Here is a 16,602-nt window from a genome sequence, read left to right as displayed (position 1 = left end):
ACATCTTTTCCAGAAATACCATTAATTAAGTTTTCTGTAATTATGAAATGGAGACAAACACTGTAAAATAGAGTTTGAAAGAAGAGCTGCTAAAGATTTTAAGTATTAACCAAAGTGCTGACAGCTTTGTCAATGCTAGGTCACCGTATCAGTTAACAAGGAAGGCAAAGATTAAGTGAATGGGTATCATGATACATGTGGTACTCTATACTTTGAAACTAATGGAAGAAAGCCAGTTGAAAACATTGTATTTGTGCGACTCATAACTCAGCCCCCAGAAGCTGTCTCTGCTAAAAAGACCTCAGAACTTTTTCCATGGTAACGGAAACTAGGATAAAGTGAAATGCACGTCACATCATGAAAAGCTTTATCAGAGTTGCCAAAGAAGATGCTAGTCTGTAATATGTGAGATATGTCACAGGATACCGGGTCAATGGTTTATGACACTATCAGGTTAAATGTCTATGAATTTTCATAAAATAAAAACCCTGTGTTTACATCTTGAGTAATAACTTAGGGTATTGAGGTTGACAATTTTTAAGAATCTCATTTTTCACCATTTTGGTAGCTGGTACATTTCATTCACTAAACTGAGAAAAATGAAGTCGACGTCAGTGTCGGGCACTGAGCACTGCATCGCCACTGCTGTCCCGCTTGGCCTGCCAAATGCTACACCACTACCTTAAAGACAGTGGCGTGCGAAACCCTATTAAGGTACAATTTAAAAACAAGCTGGTCCTGGAACAGTACGTTATGGAAAAATTGGTTTTACAAAACTTAGTCTGAAGAAGCTACATTTAGCCTGTCAGTTTCCCTTGAATATATAGAACAGGAACAAATGGGGTGTAATCCCCAATCAACCTCACAGATTTTCATCAGCTCAAAAGATCATCCCTCAAATTGCACCTGAAAGCAAACTGTGAATTCCTGGTCTATATATAACCACTAAATGCAGATGTCCAATCTTTGGAAAGAATGCTGTATTTTCACATAGTATGACAAATTTTCTTCTTTGCAGGAATAAATTATCATGTGGCATGCATTAATAGTAGTTAAGATTTAATATAAGTAAGAAATATTTGGCATGAATCCAGGTAGCAGAAATTTAAAGATATAGATATTTGCCATATAGCAGCAGGAACTAGTATCAACTACACTTGTTTTTATTTTTTATTCCCAGGGAGCATTGCTCTTGACAAGCAAGCAGCATAACTGTCGATATGCTGTATTGATAGGCAGATACCTGCATGCAGAACTGTCAGAGCTTACCTAGTAAAAGCAAAAGGATTCAAAGTAAGAAACAAACAACTAAAATTATATTTTGGCACTGCTTTTGCATGCAAGTTCAGTGAATCATTCAACTTTTTATGTCAAATCAAGACTGCTGCTTTTCTAGAAAATATGATTTAGCTAGACCCTAGTTATGCTTCAGAAAAACACAGATAATTTGGTGAAACTTAGCCTGACCTCTTGCATGTTACAGACCATTAAATCACCTAATAGTCCCTTCTGGACTTAAAATCCATGAATTTCAAGAATTTTACTACAGTCAAAGTTTAAATGCATAGCTCCTAAGAACGAAGCTCTTATTCCAATGTTTTTATTCATGCATACCTAAAAATGTATCTCATTTACAGAAATATAAAAAATACACAGTTAATTCATATGACAATTAGACCTATTGAAAATACGTTTGCTGTCACATTTTCAAATAGGAAACATATCTGCTGTGTCCCTCCAGTGTCACACATCCTGTCACACAGCAGTTCAGAAGTCTCGGAAGGTGAGCAGGGCCTTAGCCCCCTATATATATTTTTCCACCTTAGCTATCTGTACGTCCTTATGTTATATTTTCGATGCTGCCTTGGTAAGACCAATAGATCCATGACATGCTCTCTTCTTTAATGGCTGAGAAGGCAAGAGGTAAGCCTTGTCTTAACCAAATTAGTACAACATGAGAAACAATATACATGGCAGCCACAGCACACTTCGTTGGATTAATTAAAATCAGCAATATTGGCAGGACTGGCGCCCATGTACCTAGCTAACTCTGTGTGCTTTCGGAATGTGGACCCTAATGTATTGTCAGTTACATTCGTTTTATTCCCTTCATCAAAATACAAGTGTTACCTTCTCAAACCTCCTACACGAAGGTCCCTTCATCTTTTAAAAGAAAGCTCAAACTGAAACTTGGAAATGTTTATATTTAAAAACAACTGCAATTACTAAGTACGACTGTTTATTTAATTTACAGATACATATATGGTACATGACAAATATAAGTGATGATAAGGTTACAGCGACTCCAGATTACTTGGCAAATTTAAGGTAAGAGCAGTTACGACTTGCACAGCTGCTCTGAACTACCAAACCCCCTTCGTGCCCAGGGAGAAGTCACCCTGGGCTCCGCTGAGCGGGCCGGGCTGCCTGGGGGCGCGGGGCTGCCTGGGGCAGCGCCCGGCGGCCCCGGGAGACTTCTGGGGCAGCGGCCGACAGCCGGACCTGCCCTGCCCCGGCCCTGCGCTGTCGGGGCGCAGGGAGCGGAGGCTGCCCGGCCAAGCGCGGAGCAGGCGGGCAGAGGCCGGGCAGAGGCCGGGCAGAGGCCGCGATCGCCGCCGCCACCCTGGGCGGGGCTGTCCCGTCCCGTCCCGTCCCGACGCGTCCCGTCCCCGGCTCGCCCGGCGCATGCCCCGGCTCGCCCGGCGCACGGCAGGGCAAAGTGCCGCCGAGCGAGGGAGCGGCCAGCAGCCTGCCCGCCCGCCTCCGACGCGGCCCGGCCCGGCCCGGCCCGACCCGGGGAGCGCGCTGCCGTACCTTGCTGAACACCTCCAGGTCGTCCTCCTCATCGTCCAACGCCAGCACCTCGGCGGCGAGCAGCGCCCCACGGGCCGCGCCGGGGGCTCCCGCGGGGGGCTCGGCCTCGGTCCCTCCCCCGCCGCCGAGGGAAGGCGGGGGGAGCGGCGGCCCGGGCACCCGGGCCTCTGCTTCCATCCTTCCCTGCGAGCGCGGGCGGCGGCCCCGCCAGAGCCGCTCCCCGGGGGGCCGCAATTGGCCGCCCGCCGCTCCCCCGCCCCCGCCCCGCCCCGGCCCCGGCCCTGGCCCCGGCCCGGCCCGGCCCGCGGGGCGCGCCCAGTGCGCAGGAGTGGAAGCGGCGGGAGGGCCGCCCTGCCGGGCCGGGCCGTGCCTCCCGGCAGCCCCTGGCTGGGGGCCTGCGCCTCAGAGGGCGGCGGGGCTGTGGCTGAGGGCGCAGCCTGTCTGTGGAGGCTGGCCGTGAGGGGGGAGGAGGCGGAGGCGGCGGCGGTTGCTCACAACGCCGACAGACGTTTTCATGGAGGCGTGGGGGCGTCGGGCTCGCTCACGTGTCGCCAGCTCCCCGCTTTGGCCGCCTCCAGGGTTGCTGAGGGACTGGGCGGGTCGGCCGGGGCCGATCGGGCTGGGGTTAGCCGCCCTTGCTTAGCCACCCGCGGGGCGGGCTCGGGGAACGCTGCGGCTGCTGGCCTGGGTCACTAGGAAAAGTGTGTGCTGTGCCTCGGGTTAGGGAGCGGAGCCAAGCAGCCGCCAGCTTGCGTCCTCGGAAGCCCCGAGAGTGCCCGGCAGGGCCGGGCGTACCCAGGCTTTCCTTCTTTCTCCGGGTCGGTCTCTTTCTTCCTGGTGGGCGTCCAGGCTGCACGCCCCGCGTCCCCGCCACCGCGGCAGCAGCCAGAAAACAGGCCTTGCTTCTTGCCTCTCGTACGCCTTGGGCAGCCGTTCTGTCGTTTGTAGCTGGAGGCTTACTCCTTCATCGTGGGGTCTGGTCTGCTTTCTGATGTTGAGGCCAGAGATTACTTTGGGGTCAGAGATTTACTTGTGAGAATAAATTGACACCACGTTACATCTGAAAAGGAGCGGGGAGAGGGACACCAAAGGCTTAAAAACAGTAAAGCTGCAGAAAGGAAAAACATCAGAATTGAGGGATTTTGAAGTTGCCGGTGTTGAATAGCAAGCAACAAGCAGTGCTACTAGTTGCAGGAGCCGGGGATGTGTAGTAAGCGAGCAGGCAGGTCGAGGGAGGAAGGCTGCCCTAACCTGCAGTGAGGTTCAGCACTGCCTTGGGCAACCAGCTTCTGTGCTGGGCGCAGGAGCTGCTCTGTGGTGCTGGGCATGCCACCGAGGCCCGCATTTGCACGGTGTAGAACGAGGCACGTCTTTGGAGGCTCCATCTGAAACGTCTGAAGTCAATGGGAACTTTGTTGTTAAGGTAGGCTTCAAGAGTCCTGGGCGGGTACTTAAACAGGCAGATTTGTGTACCTTGGTTCCCTTGCTGTCAAATTAGAAAAGGCAAACCCTGTAACCAAATGAAAGTATTTTGAAAAGCGTTTGTTTGTGAACACTCCTGGCAGTTGATGAGGCAATTCATTTGGTATTTCATGCTTTTCAGTGAAGTCTTGAGCCACAACTTGAAAGAAAGAGATAAAAATAAACACTAAATATTCACTGAACTGTGCAAAGAGAAAAAGAATATGACTGTGTAATTAGAGAATGTATACTAAGACATTTTCATGTTTGTTTTAAAAAAACAAACCCAACCTAAAATTCAGAGGGAACTGTGGGTTGGGGGGTGGTGGACCTTTACACAGAAGTGATGGCACACATTTTGGCTGACAGACAAGCGTTTGCTGTAGTAGGTTGCTCTCTTCCCTGGACCAGCCACCAGAGGGAGATGGGATGCACCTTTCCTGGGTACTCGAATACTCGCTGATGGCAGAGTATGTTTCAGTAAGTTAAAATAGGCACTTTCTGTAGTTTTAAAGTAACGACTGGCCCTGGTATGAGATCCTCGGGCTTCTTTCCTCCTGACCCTGTACAGACTGTCCCTGCCCTGCTGCTGTTTGCTGTGCCCCAGCTCAGTGCCTCTGAGGAACCTCGGGTTTCTCTGGTGCGCTGCCTTCCTCGCAGGCTGCCACTGGCCCTTGGCCGGGTGCTGCTCACCTCCAGGCTCTGCAAGGTGCAGGCTGGGGTTCCTTGTGGTGCAGGTGCTTCTCATCCAGCGCCAAATCTGCATCTCTTCCCACCTCTGCGTCTTTTACAGTTCCTTTCCCGTGTCCTTGCTGTTCCTGTGTCCTCTGGTTACTCTCGGGTACCAGATACTCATGAAAAGTGAATATCAGGATATAAATTTTCTACTCTTTCTAATCTGTCCTTTGTATACCAATGATAAGACAAGTGTAGCTGGTTTGTTTTCTGACTTTATATAGGTGATGGATGAGTTTTGTTTCCTCTGGCTTTGCCTTTACTTCACTGTTTCTAAGTGCCACGCGTTGTTCCAGAGGCCTACAGGTTTTCTGAATAGAGTAAGTACCTACAACCCATATAATGCCTGAGTTTTTAATATGTCTGTATTTAAATTCAGATGTTATACTTGTGAGGCAGTAACAAAATAAAAGAAAACTCATTGAGGATCAGAATTCCAGACAGCACACATCAGAGATGATAAATAAAGGACAGCCAGTCAAAGAAAGTATAAAACTGATGTACTGTAGGCTTGAATACTAAGGCTGTCATCTGGATCATACTAATTTTTCAAAGTTTTACCATTCTCTTGGGTTCTTTATTTCTGTTTGAGAGAAATTTCACAAGATGTTTTAATTGGATTTTTTTTCTTATTATAGCTTTTTATTAGCTCATTAATCAAGCTTAACAAGACACATTTTTAGATTCCTCGCTGGCAGTGCTTATCTTTCTGTGCTTTATATTTGAAGTACCGGTCTGTGAGGAAAAGGTATTCATTGTCCTTTGCTCTAGGAAAATATGCATTACATATAACAGCTATTTGGAATTTTAATCATTGCAAGGACCCATGCTAAAACAAAATCAGAGACCGTTCTGCCATCACTTTCACCTGCCCTCTCCACCCTCTACCCCAGTTGTCCCCAGTCTCTATTGAAAGGGCCCAGGGAGTAAATGTAACTTCAGGGCACCTTCCCTCCCATGCTGAGTCCCAGTGGGATTGCCGGCACCTCTCTAAATACTTCGCAGTATTTAGCAAAAAGAGCTTTTTACAGACTCATGAATTTGTTACTCATTTTCTGCTGTAGGACCAGAGACAACTTTAAACAGTTGAATAATTGTGCTATTCAGAGGTATTGCAGGTAGCATAAATACAGAGCTACACTTACCAGAGGGGATCTACAGGTTTCTCTTGTACTGTTATTTCAGAGGTATGTTGCTGTAGATACTGATTATTCTTCATTTCAATGTGTGTATGTGCATACGTATGCCAACAGCCTCTGTTTCCTGAGCGCCTGGGATTTACACATTTAACCACAGATATCCTTCCCTGAACCTGTAGAATAAGATCTGGGCCATAATTAATGGTCAATATGTCAGATGTTGTTATGCCAGGAATATTATTGCCCCACTTATTTAAAGAAATAGCTATTGCACTGAGACAATACTCGGCAATATTTTGCTAAATATATTTTAACATTTTGTAAAATATGGTGTTTTCTAAATACCTATACAATCTTCATTAAATACTCAACCTTTCCAGGCCCTCCTACTCAGGAACACTGAATGGAGTATTTGCATATGCCAGGGCTGAGCTGCAATCGCCTCCAACTTTTATTTATTCACTTAAGCCCAAAAAGCTATTTTGTGTTACAAAAATGTCAGTATTATTCCTACTTGCATTTTCCCTTTTTCTTTGGTAAGAGTGTTGATCCTACCTAGTAATCCCTTCCAGAGTTGTTTTTTCTTGAACAAATTAAATTTACAAACACTGAAGCAGAACCAAGCTATTCCTTCGCTCTCATGTGCAGGCTGCATGTGATCCCTTTAGGCCACAATACCACTTTGAATACTTAATGCTGACTTGTCGAGTTTCACCAACTGCACAGTGATATGGACAGGATTAAATCTTGTTTTATTTCATCAACTCCCTAGCCAGGCAGTAGTGGGGTATGGAGGGCTCATGGTGTTTTACTCTGTTCCACCATTGCAGTGCAAATAATAAGCATATTAGTGAATCTGCTGACATTCGGCACCTTGGCACGAATGAGAACATTTTTCTAGGTCTGAAATGCTTTGTCAAGTAGCATTCTTGTCAGGGTTGTATAGTGTGTAAGCAGAAGTCATTATGTTTACACCCAGAAGATATTTTGATGGTGAATTAAGGGCTGACCTTCATATCATACCATTTATTACAGCAAGCTTTATAGTAAGCTCCATATAATGGCTCAAAATAAGGTTAACTATTTGTGTTCCATGCCTGAATTGGCAAAGGAGTCGGAGCATTGAAGCTCTCAGATAAGTTGTGAGCTGCTTAGCTTTTCAGCTGCCTGTTGTGGTTTGGTTGAAAGGTAACTGTTAAGCTCTTCTGTTATTTTTGTTGTTGTTATTAGTTTAAGTTTGGAAGGTGCTTTAATTGGAATATTGTAAAATGATTTATCTGTCAGACAGTGGATATCCTCCAAGCTTATTTTTTTCAGAGACTATCAGACTGTCTTTGCTTTCTGACTGCCCAAAGGAAATTACAATGTAGTGTACTCATAATCATGTTACCTCTTTTATAGCTGCAGATCATTTTTATGACATTGTAGATGTACAAAGCCCTGATCGATATCTAGAGACTTGCTGTCCTTTTAAGTTATGTGACTCTGCCAAATTTTAGACATGAAAATATTCCAGGTGAAGCGTTATTGGGTTTCATAATTTTTACAGTATCTAAAAACAGTTGCCAAGCTTCATTGGATATGAAAGCATTGATTTTTTTTTTTAATACTTTGCACTGTTGTCAGATAGAGTCCATCTGTTCTAATCTAACATTGTCTCTTCTGCTGGAGGAATGGTTTCATGTTTCCAAATAATTGCTGCTGTTCTTGTTTTTTGATGAATAGTGTATTTAGCAATCTGTACTTCATGGCATGAAATATTAGAGTATCTCTTAGTACAAAAGTATGCAACAAATATATTAATATTTAACATAGCTTTAAAGGCTTATTGAATTAATTTGATATATGAACCTGAGTTCTTTCTATTTTTAATTTTCCTGATGCCTAGTTCGGGTACTCTGAACTTTAGGTTAAAGGAAACAGATTAGTACTGGACCTCAGTTAACCTGTTTATCAATGACCAGGTGTGGTCCTGTTTGTTAAATGACTAAAAAGAAATGACAGTGACTGATATGAATGTTATTCATTTACAGATGTCTGTTTATAACCCATTTAAATTGAAGAATTCTGTATTTCAGCTGTTGCAGTGTAATGCACAGGCTCTGAAAATACTGTGCAAACTTGTGATCATTGTTTGACCTTTTAGGCACAGGGCTTGCCATTGTTTCAAGGATTATTAGCCTTTACAGAATTGCTTTATAAGGATTTAGCAATCTTTTATTGTTCACACATGCTTTCAGTGACCCTAAAAAACTTTACCAAAGGGAGCTGGTGGGTAGGTGAGCCTACTTAAACCAATCCAGGAGGCACATAGTGGTTGAATTAACCCTCTGTATTCATGATGTTTTAATAGATTATTTTTTTTAAGACAGAAACTTTGTGTGCCTCTTGCCTTCATTTATTACTACCAGGATGACTATTAGGAAAGTTCTTATATGAAAGTTTTTTTTTAGTTGTCAAATTCACACCTGAACTGTTGACATAAAATTGGGATCTACATGGGACCTAATTAACGCTTTAATACTTATTGATAGAAAAATGATAGGTATATAGTCATGATTCATAAAACATGTGGAAAATTCATCCTAGAGCTACACTGCCACAGAATCTCTCACTTTTATCTTGTGTCACTGAGCTCTTCTCTTCCGTAAAACTCTGTACGATACTAATTGTAAAGGATTACTAATTGTAAAGGATGATACTAAGTGTCAAGGTAATTCTTGCTAAAAACTGCCCCTTTTTGTTCTACAGAGATCAGAAAATGTAAAAAAAAAACAAAAAAAACCCCCATCATCATCATAATGCCGAAATAAAAGTATGGTCATGGATAGTAGATTATGACCCAGAGGAAAGAATGTGAACAATGTGGCTGCAGAGAGGAATTTTAAGTGATGTATGTGAAACTGCCAAAATGAGAATTGCAGCTGAAGGAAGCGAGCCAGCAGTCTAACTACAATCAATATCCAGGTTAAGTAAACAATTACAGTCTGCTGGAGTTGGAAGGAAATCCACACAGCCTGACAGGGTAACTGCAGTGTCTTCAGGTGTAAATTCTGAATTTACTTCATGGATACCTTTCTTGCCATTTACACAGAGTGTAACTGATTTTTTTGGCAACCTGTCACGCAAAGTCTGCTTTCAGTTTATGAAGAGCTGTTGTTAAGTCTCTGCAAACAAATGATGTATGTCAATTAATAGCGGAGGTTTTAAAAATCTGGAAACTGGTGAGACTCAGAAGTGACCAAAAGAACAATGTATGTTATCGGACAACATGATTAGACAGCGAAGCAGGCTTATGAATAAGTAAAAAATACAAAGGAGTAATATTAGGGTACTTTGTGAGCACTGAGCTTGCCCAACATAGAAGACATCAATCCTAGAATGGAAACAGCTGTGTTTACAACATTTTAGGATAGTTTCCTTATCAAATATTAATATGTGGAAAAGCCCTTGTGTGAAAACTTGGCAGTTGGTCCAACAGAAGATTTTTCTTCTCCTTGCAATATTTGCTATAAAGTTGCTAAATAGCTCAAAATAGTTTCAACACTGTTGAAAGAGATGCCTAAACCCAAAAAAGAGCTGAGAGATTTATAGATGAAAAAATATTTTTTACATTTTGGCTTGTTCTTTTACCCCTTACTTAAGCAAAACTTCTTGGGAAACCTCAAAATTTTCCTGACAGCGTACATACGTATGAGACTGATAGTATAGTAGACAGCTGTTCTACTATTATCCCCTTATTTTATATTTAACCCCCCAAAAATATCTTTATGCTTTAAAAATATCAGTTGCTCCTAGTGGACAGTAAAGTGCCATTGAGTATTTGTTTCCGTGTGCTCAGAACAGGTGAAATACGGCAAACCAGCTACTGCCTGTTCTCTCACCACTGCATGTCTTGCTTAGGATTAGCTAAGGCATGTAATATACCTGGTGGGAATGCTATATAGTGAACGTGTGAGTGAGGTGTGGCACAAGTACACAGGATAGTAGAATTCATTAATTTTGTAGCCCAAAGAAGAATTTTTTTCATTTTATTTCCTCTTAGCATGTCTTGATGTGTTTGCACTGTGTACAGTCTTGGAGACTCTGTCTTCAAAATTGAGAAATATTTGTCTCCAAATACTGAGAAGAACCATTGACAAATTCTAGAAAAGAATAGCAGAGGAAACAATTTAAATTTCAAGACTTCATGCCAAGACATAATCCAAGACAGAGCTACTTTGGACAGTATGGTCAGACTGCAGCTGCAAGACCTCTAGATCAGATGGGGAAGGAAGTATTCCAACAGATGTGATTTACAGTAGTGGCACAGGCAGTCATATGCTTCCTGCAGTTTTCTCTTATTTAATAACTATTAGTAGTTTTGTTTTGGGTTGTGAGAAAATGAGAAAGACCAGATTGGTCTGTATCTTAGAGGGGAAACAATGGGATTAATTAGGTTCCTATTTTATTCAACTGATTTTGCACTTAGGGATGATGTGATAGCAGAGCACTTAAGACATTGACCCAATGGATTTGCAAGAGAACTTGTGTTTAAAATGAGGTTTGTGGATGTACTGTGGCATTGAAACACTGTATTCTGGTGAGTTACAGTGAGTTCTGTAGTTAGACAGCACTGGCACTTGTTTTCCACTGAGAGAAAGAGAAAAGTTGTTAGGCAAGGTGAAACTGCAGGGAAGAGTAGGTGTACCTCCCCAGCTCCTAGGAATTAAATACCTGTCATATTAGATGAAAGCTTAAATACAAGAAATTTCTCTTTATTCATCTTTCAGATAAGTGATTGCTAGAAGGATGCGATAGACTTAAGAAAATGGAAGGAATATAGGAGAACTTGAGGGGTGTGTAGCACAATATTTACACTTAACCTACCCCATACTGTGAAAAGTTTGGAAATTGGAGAGGTCAGTTCCTTCTGCTTTAAGTGTATAACTGTGTTTTCCTTATCTGCGAAGCAAAGCTGCATGCTATTTTTGGCTTTACTGAACTTCAAAGCCTTAACAGAATAATATGTGTTTTTCTGTGTCATATCACTTAAGACAACAAATGGCTATCTGCTAGATTGCATTTTTCAGCCTGTGGCCATGTATGCTGCAGTAGTTGATTTGATGTTGTGTAAGAATTCCTCTTTAAATTGACTTAATGATTTATACTGCCAAATTGTTCACATTTCTAAACTGTATATGAAACAGGCTAGAATTTTAGACCGGTGACCTTTCTTGTTCTCATGTGATATACCTGAGGAAAACAGCAATGAATGGAGAACAACTGGTGGAAGGGGTTCATTTTCCATATACAACATCTCTGAGAGCACCTTTGGGTTTGCTTAAGAGGAAACTCCAGTTTAACCATTCTAGCATCTCTTAGACTGCCTCTTAGATGGGCAAGCTCTGTTGATGCTGGACTGAATAGCTGTATGTAGGGGAAAGAGTCTCAGTGGTAAAATCATCTGGTTTTGAATCAGCTGGTAATTACTTCAGCTCTTTATCAGGTTGGAATATCTTAGGAGTGCCTTCACATGAATTTGCATCTCTGTGTTTCAGAAAGCCATTCAAGCTGCCAGGAGGAATGATATAAGATGTGGGGAACTGATTTGGTTCCCACCCTGCCAAAAATATCTCGTATAATTCCCAATAAGCTGTATGGTTTCTGTCTGAAGCCCCAAGCTGACAAGGCAACAGAGGTATTTTGGATATAGTGCTGGAGCACAAGAACACCGTTCTTGCCTTCAGCTATCCTCTCTGCTTGATAAGAGTTATTGGGTAGATTGGAGCAAATCTCCTTTGATATCTATGTACCTTTTTAGGGCTTTAGGAGCATTCCACAAGAAGATTCATGATTCCCGTGCTCTAGCAGAACCAATGCAAATTACTCACAAGGTAACAAAGAAATTGGCCTAAAATTCCCATGAAAATGTGCTGCTGGTGTGTGGCTGCCTTTTAACTTTATCCTTAATTTTACATGCACACCTGAACCCAAATGCATGCCTGATAGGAATGAGGAAAGGAGGCAAAAGGAAACAATAAAAGCAAATACAGTAGCTATGAACTTAAACCCAGATGAAAAAAGGTTTGTATAATCCTCTGGTTATGCAACATATTTAAAAGTATGATCCAGTTAATAAAACATTTTTTCTCATTATTACTTTTATAGTACAAAAAAGCAAGTAATGTACAGATCAGTACAGAAGCTGAAGGAATGAGTCTCCAGTAAAAGTATGGCCTGAAATGCTAATGGTTTTTAAACAAAATTATGCCTATTTACAAATGAATCAGTCAATTTTTAGGTAACCAAAATGCAGAGTGGAATGGATACAAATTCTCTCACAATTGATCAAAAGGTAAATAATGACATGTACTGCTGCATACTGAGGAAGCTGAAAATAAGGAAATAGCATTGGTAATCTGCCTCTGGGGACCGAGATTGGCATAATTGGTAAAATGAGTCTGAAACTAAGAAATGAGGGGTAAGGCAGAGAGATTTTTGGACTGCGCAACCTATCTCCTGTAAACAGAAGTAGTGTGTTTAAGTGTCTTCCAATGATGATGGAGTTAGCAGCAAGCAGGAACATGGGCAGCAAGAAGAGAAAATAATGATCTGCATAACAACAGTCAGGTAGGCCGGTCTGGTCCAGCTTCTGCAGTGTGAGGGATGGATTCCTTGTTGGGGGTTGTTCTCTCAGCTCTGCACCGATGGATGCACCCCTGAGGGAGCTGCGTTGTGCCACTGCTGCCTGCCCCTCCGCTGCGGCTGGGCAGGGGTAGCCATTTGTACAGCTGGGAGGAAATGGTCAGATGTTTGGCAAGGGAAGTGCTGCCGACCCTGCGGGAGGGAAAAGCAAGAGGCCAGAGCAGTTCTTCAGGATTATAGTTACGTGCTATAATCAGCAGAAGGATTTTGATTAATCTGGGTAAAAACTGATGGTCAGGAAAGAGTAAATAAAATGTTTGTATGCAAATATAATAAGTTGGATCAGCAAAATGTGAGATGTTAGAATGATTACAAGAATGTAGTGGAAAAACAGGTGTGGAACGGGGTGTGGTAATCAAAAAAGATAGAATTGCACATTAATTTGAGACAGATTAAAGAAAAGTAGCAATAGTGTAGCTGTGTTGTTTGAATCAAAAGCGCTTCAAAATCAGGGAATGATAGTTAGAAAAATTCTATTAATTTTGTGAGTCTGTAGGATATTGTAGGGTTGGATTTGGATACTAAAAGGGATCTTTTTAAAGCATTTTATGTTTCAACATTTTGTGCGTGGTTAAAGCTTTAAGTACTACCAGGAGTTGTGACCATATGGGTGGGCAGCCCCACATATGGAAGTATTTAACTTCTTCGGTATAGCTTGGAGAGCAAATGCTAATAATACTGGTTATTTCTGCTGGTAATAGCTGAGAGTTTTTTCACTTCATCGATAAAAGGCCAACTTTAAGGCTTCATTTAAGTAATGAACATATTTCAGATGAGCTGATTGAAGAACGTATGATGTGTGATTCAGATAAAATTAAATGACAAGAGTAAAACAAATAGGTATGTAACTCAGGATTTCAAAGCTCTATACTCTACAATGTGAATTATTAAATCAATCTACCAAAGAAGCTGAGAAACTCAAATGTGGAGGAGGTCTGGAACTTTCTTACTCAAAAGTTTGAAAACTATCTGGAATTAATATCCAGAACAAAGAAGGAAACATTGTAGGAAGAATCTAACTGGATGAATAGCCACATAATTAAAAATAAATGAGCAGAATGAAAAAGGATTGCAGAAGACTGGCAGGCAAAGAAATCTATGCAAAAGAGGTAAAGAAGCATAGGAATAAGGTGAATTGACAAAAAGTCAAGCAGAGCTAGACCTTGCACTGGATACTAAACATGATAAAATTACCCAGCCTTAAGCAAGCAGTTTCAGAAGCAAACCACTATGAACATGGGGTCACTGTTCAGAGATTAAATGTATGACCCTAAAAATAAGAAAATGCTTTATTCTCACTTAATTAGAAATGCTGCTGCTGACTGTGGTGGGAAATGGATGTTGCCTAGTAGGAGTGAGTCCACAGGCTTGAAAATAAAAATCATTGCAACTGAGATACAAGCAAAACACAAACAGTTTGACATAGTGAAGGATGGTAATCAACAGTTTCCTGACCAGAAAGAGACCGGCTCATGAACTCTTGTATCTGATACCATATGACAGCAAATACACAGTGATTAGGGAGAAGGAAAAATGATCCAGGTGGTTATAGGTGCATTAGTCCAACCTTGAGGCTTTAGAAGAAATTTTGAAGGGAATCTTTCCTGTACCTGCAAATGCTTGACTGATACCAGCTTTGGTTATAAGTGTTGGACCATCGCAGGATTGCTGGTGTTAGCAGCATGCTGCGGGCAGCGCGCACACGCTCTCATCAGGGACCAGGCATTCTTAGGGGCCAGTTTACCCCACCTGTGGGCTTAAACACTTCTCCTGAACAGATCGTACCTTTAGTTAATATTGGACATCTTTTTTTTTTAAGTGTCTGAGCATGGGTCAGTCTAGCGTTTCTTCTTGATTCCTTGCCTGTAACTTAATTGTGATACATAATGGGCAGATCAAGATTTGCACAAGCATAGATTTCAGTTGTAGGCTACAACTTTATATGAGAAAGTACCAAAACTCAATATAGGTGCAGAACACAGATTATGGGGTTTCTGTGAGACTCTTCCAAGTGATTTATGAATGCAGCTAACTCTGTGAAATGATCTTAACTTGCTTCTTGAGGACGAGAGAGAGATTGTGAAGAACACACTTGAGTCTACAAAGATTTTCCCATAAGAATCAAGTCCACTAGATGAATTTCAAGTTTTGTCCTGGAAGGTAAGCGCTTTAGACCTCTTACTAGCACTAAGCATAAATTAAGTTGTAAATTGCAATCTGTTTGGAAAAATTAAATTTATTTCTAAATTGTATTTAAGCAACGATGTTGTGAATGAGGTGAAAAAAACACAACAGACCTTTCCCAATAGGTTCCCTAATAAAGGAATTTCCTTCCTGACCACCAGAACCAACAGCCTGACAAAAAGCATCCTAAATACCACTTTTTCTGTACTGCATCTACAGGGACTGCGAGAAAAAATAGGCTCAACCTAAATATCGGAGAGCAAGTCACTTACATTTTGCAACCTATGCTCTTCCCCACCCTTTGGGACTGTCTGTTAGACTGAGGTTTGAGCAGTTCTTCCCAGAACTGAGATGAGGAGGTGGTGGGCATTTTTACAACACAGGTCATTTTTGTATTAAAATTAGTACTTAGAGTGCTTATACTGTTAAAAATAGTGCTGGAAGAGGACTGTGCAATGAATAATAAGTTTAGGCAATGCTGATAAATTAAAAATAAAACATGGCTTTAGAAGTTGCTCAGAGGAGCTTGTTTAATCTTTACATTTTCCCAAAATTAAATATCAAATTATTGGTAATGCCTGGCATCCTTTGTAAGAATGTAGTTCAGATGCACTCATCAAAAGAGCTCATATCATTAGAGGGCTGATTGTGTCATCTCCGGTAGAATTATTCCACACCATTGGTATTTCTTGGCAGACTGACATGTTTTCACTTGACATTGCTGTAACCCCTGGGAAAGAGAGAGAGTCCTACCTTTGCATGAATAATTCATTAGTGAGCCATCACTCTGAAGTATTCCAAAACAGTATTCCGTTCTTTTTTGGGGGGAGGGGAAGGATACCAAAGCTACTTAAATTTTTTTTTTAATGCTACCCTGCAGTCTTACCACTTCGTAAGCATTATTCCATAGCAAGCTTCTCTCCCAGCAAAGAACTAACTCTCAGCTCTGATCTTTTGGTCTGTAGACTAATCCATGTTATTTTTCCAAAGGGTTCTGGAGCAGAGCAGTGGAAAGCTGCTGACGCGGTGTAGCCTTTCTGAGAGTGCTGGATTGTCTGGAACTGGACAAAAATGCTGGTAAATCAAACTTTCTCTCAGAAATCCAGCCAAGAAGCATGGCTGGCTGTTTAGTAAAATGTGCTAAAATATATTTTCTAATGACTGGGTAGACTGTCATTGTTAGCAGTGAGCATGCAGACCACATACTAAACACCTGGCAGAACCAGGGAAATGTGGTCTTTCATATTTGATCAGAGAATGGAGGGCTGAGCATTCACAGGCATGTTTAAAGCAGTGGTGAAAATGTTTACACAGAGTCAGTTTGTCTTATTTTTGAAGTGTAAAAAGCCTGGGTTTTCCATTTACCTGGATAAACGCTCCTATTGCTAGTAATGAGTTTAAGGAGCATAAGTTGAAACAGAAGACCCTGTATGGTGTAACTTTCTTATTTTAGGTAAGCCTTTCTTACCTAAGGCTCTACCACTGACAGTTTTTTCTAAAATTGTATCAATAGCAGGTGTTCACTTTATTCTTTACTTTTTCACTTCTAATATGTATTTTTTCATGTCTGCTAGAAAAGCTT

The 16,602-nt window shown here is 41.8% G+C and overlaps 1 protein-coding gene and 1 long non-coding RNA gene across 10 annotated transcripts in view; one reads left to right on the top strand and one right to left on the bottom strand.

Annotated features, from left to right (window-relative positions):
- Positions 1-3,231, bottom strand: part of SNX7 (sorting nexin 7) — a 31,119-nt gene extending 27,888 nt beyond the window's left edge. The window contains exon 1 of one of the 2 annotated variants that reach the window (XM_072867063.1): positions 2,815-3,231. In XM_072867063.1, coding sequence (XP_072723164.1) covers positions 2,815-2,991 — 177 coding nt within the window. In that variant the 5' untranslated portion in view covers positions 2,992-3,231. The remainder of the gene's footprint in view (positions 1-2,814) is intronic. The other variant, XM_072867062.1, reaches the window with a different exon arrangement.
- LOC140654084 (uncharacterized) overlaps positions 3,000-16,602 on the top strand; it is a 36,210-nt gene continuing 22,607 nt past the window's right edge. For 3 of the 8 annotated variants that reach the window (XR_012043347.1, XR_012043348.1, XR_012043343.1), the window contains exons 1-4: positions 4,261-4,755; positions 5,235-5,330; positions 14,901-14,996; positions 16,011-16,097. This is a non-coding gene — a long non-coding RNA (uncharacterized lncRNA). Of the gene's footprint in view, positions 4,238-4,260; positions 4,756-5,234; positions 5,331-14,900; positions 14,997-16,010; positions 16,098-16,602 lie in introns of those variants that run through there. The other 5 variants (XR_012043346.1, XR_012043345.1, XR_012043342.1 and 2 more) reach the window with 3 other exon arrangements.

The sequence above is a fragment of the Ciconia boyciana genome, chromosome 7, assembly GCF_034638445.1.
Source record: "Ciconia boyciana chromosome 7, ASM3463844v1, whole genome shotgun sequence".
Lineage (NCBI taxonomy): Eukaryota > Metazoa > Chordata > Aves > Ciconiiformes > Ciconiidae > Ciconia > Ciconia boyciana.
This window is presented reverse-complemented; position numbering and strand designations above follow the sequence as displayed.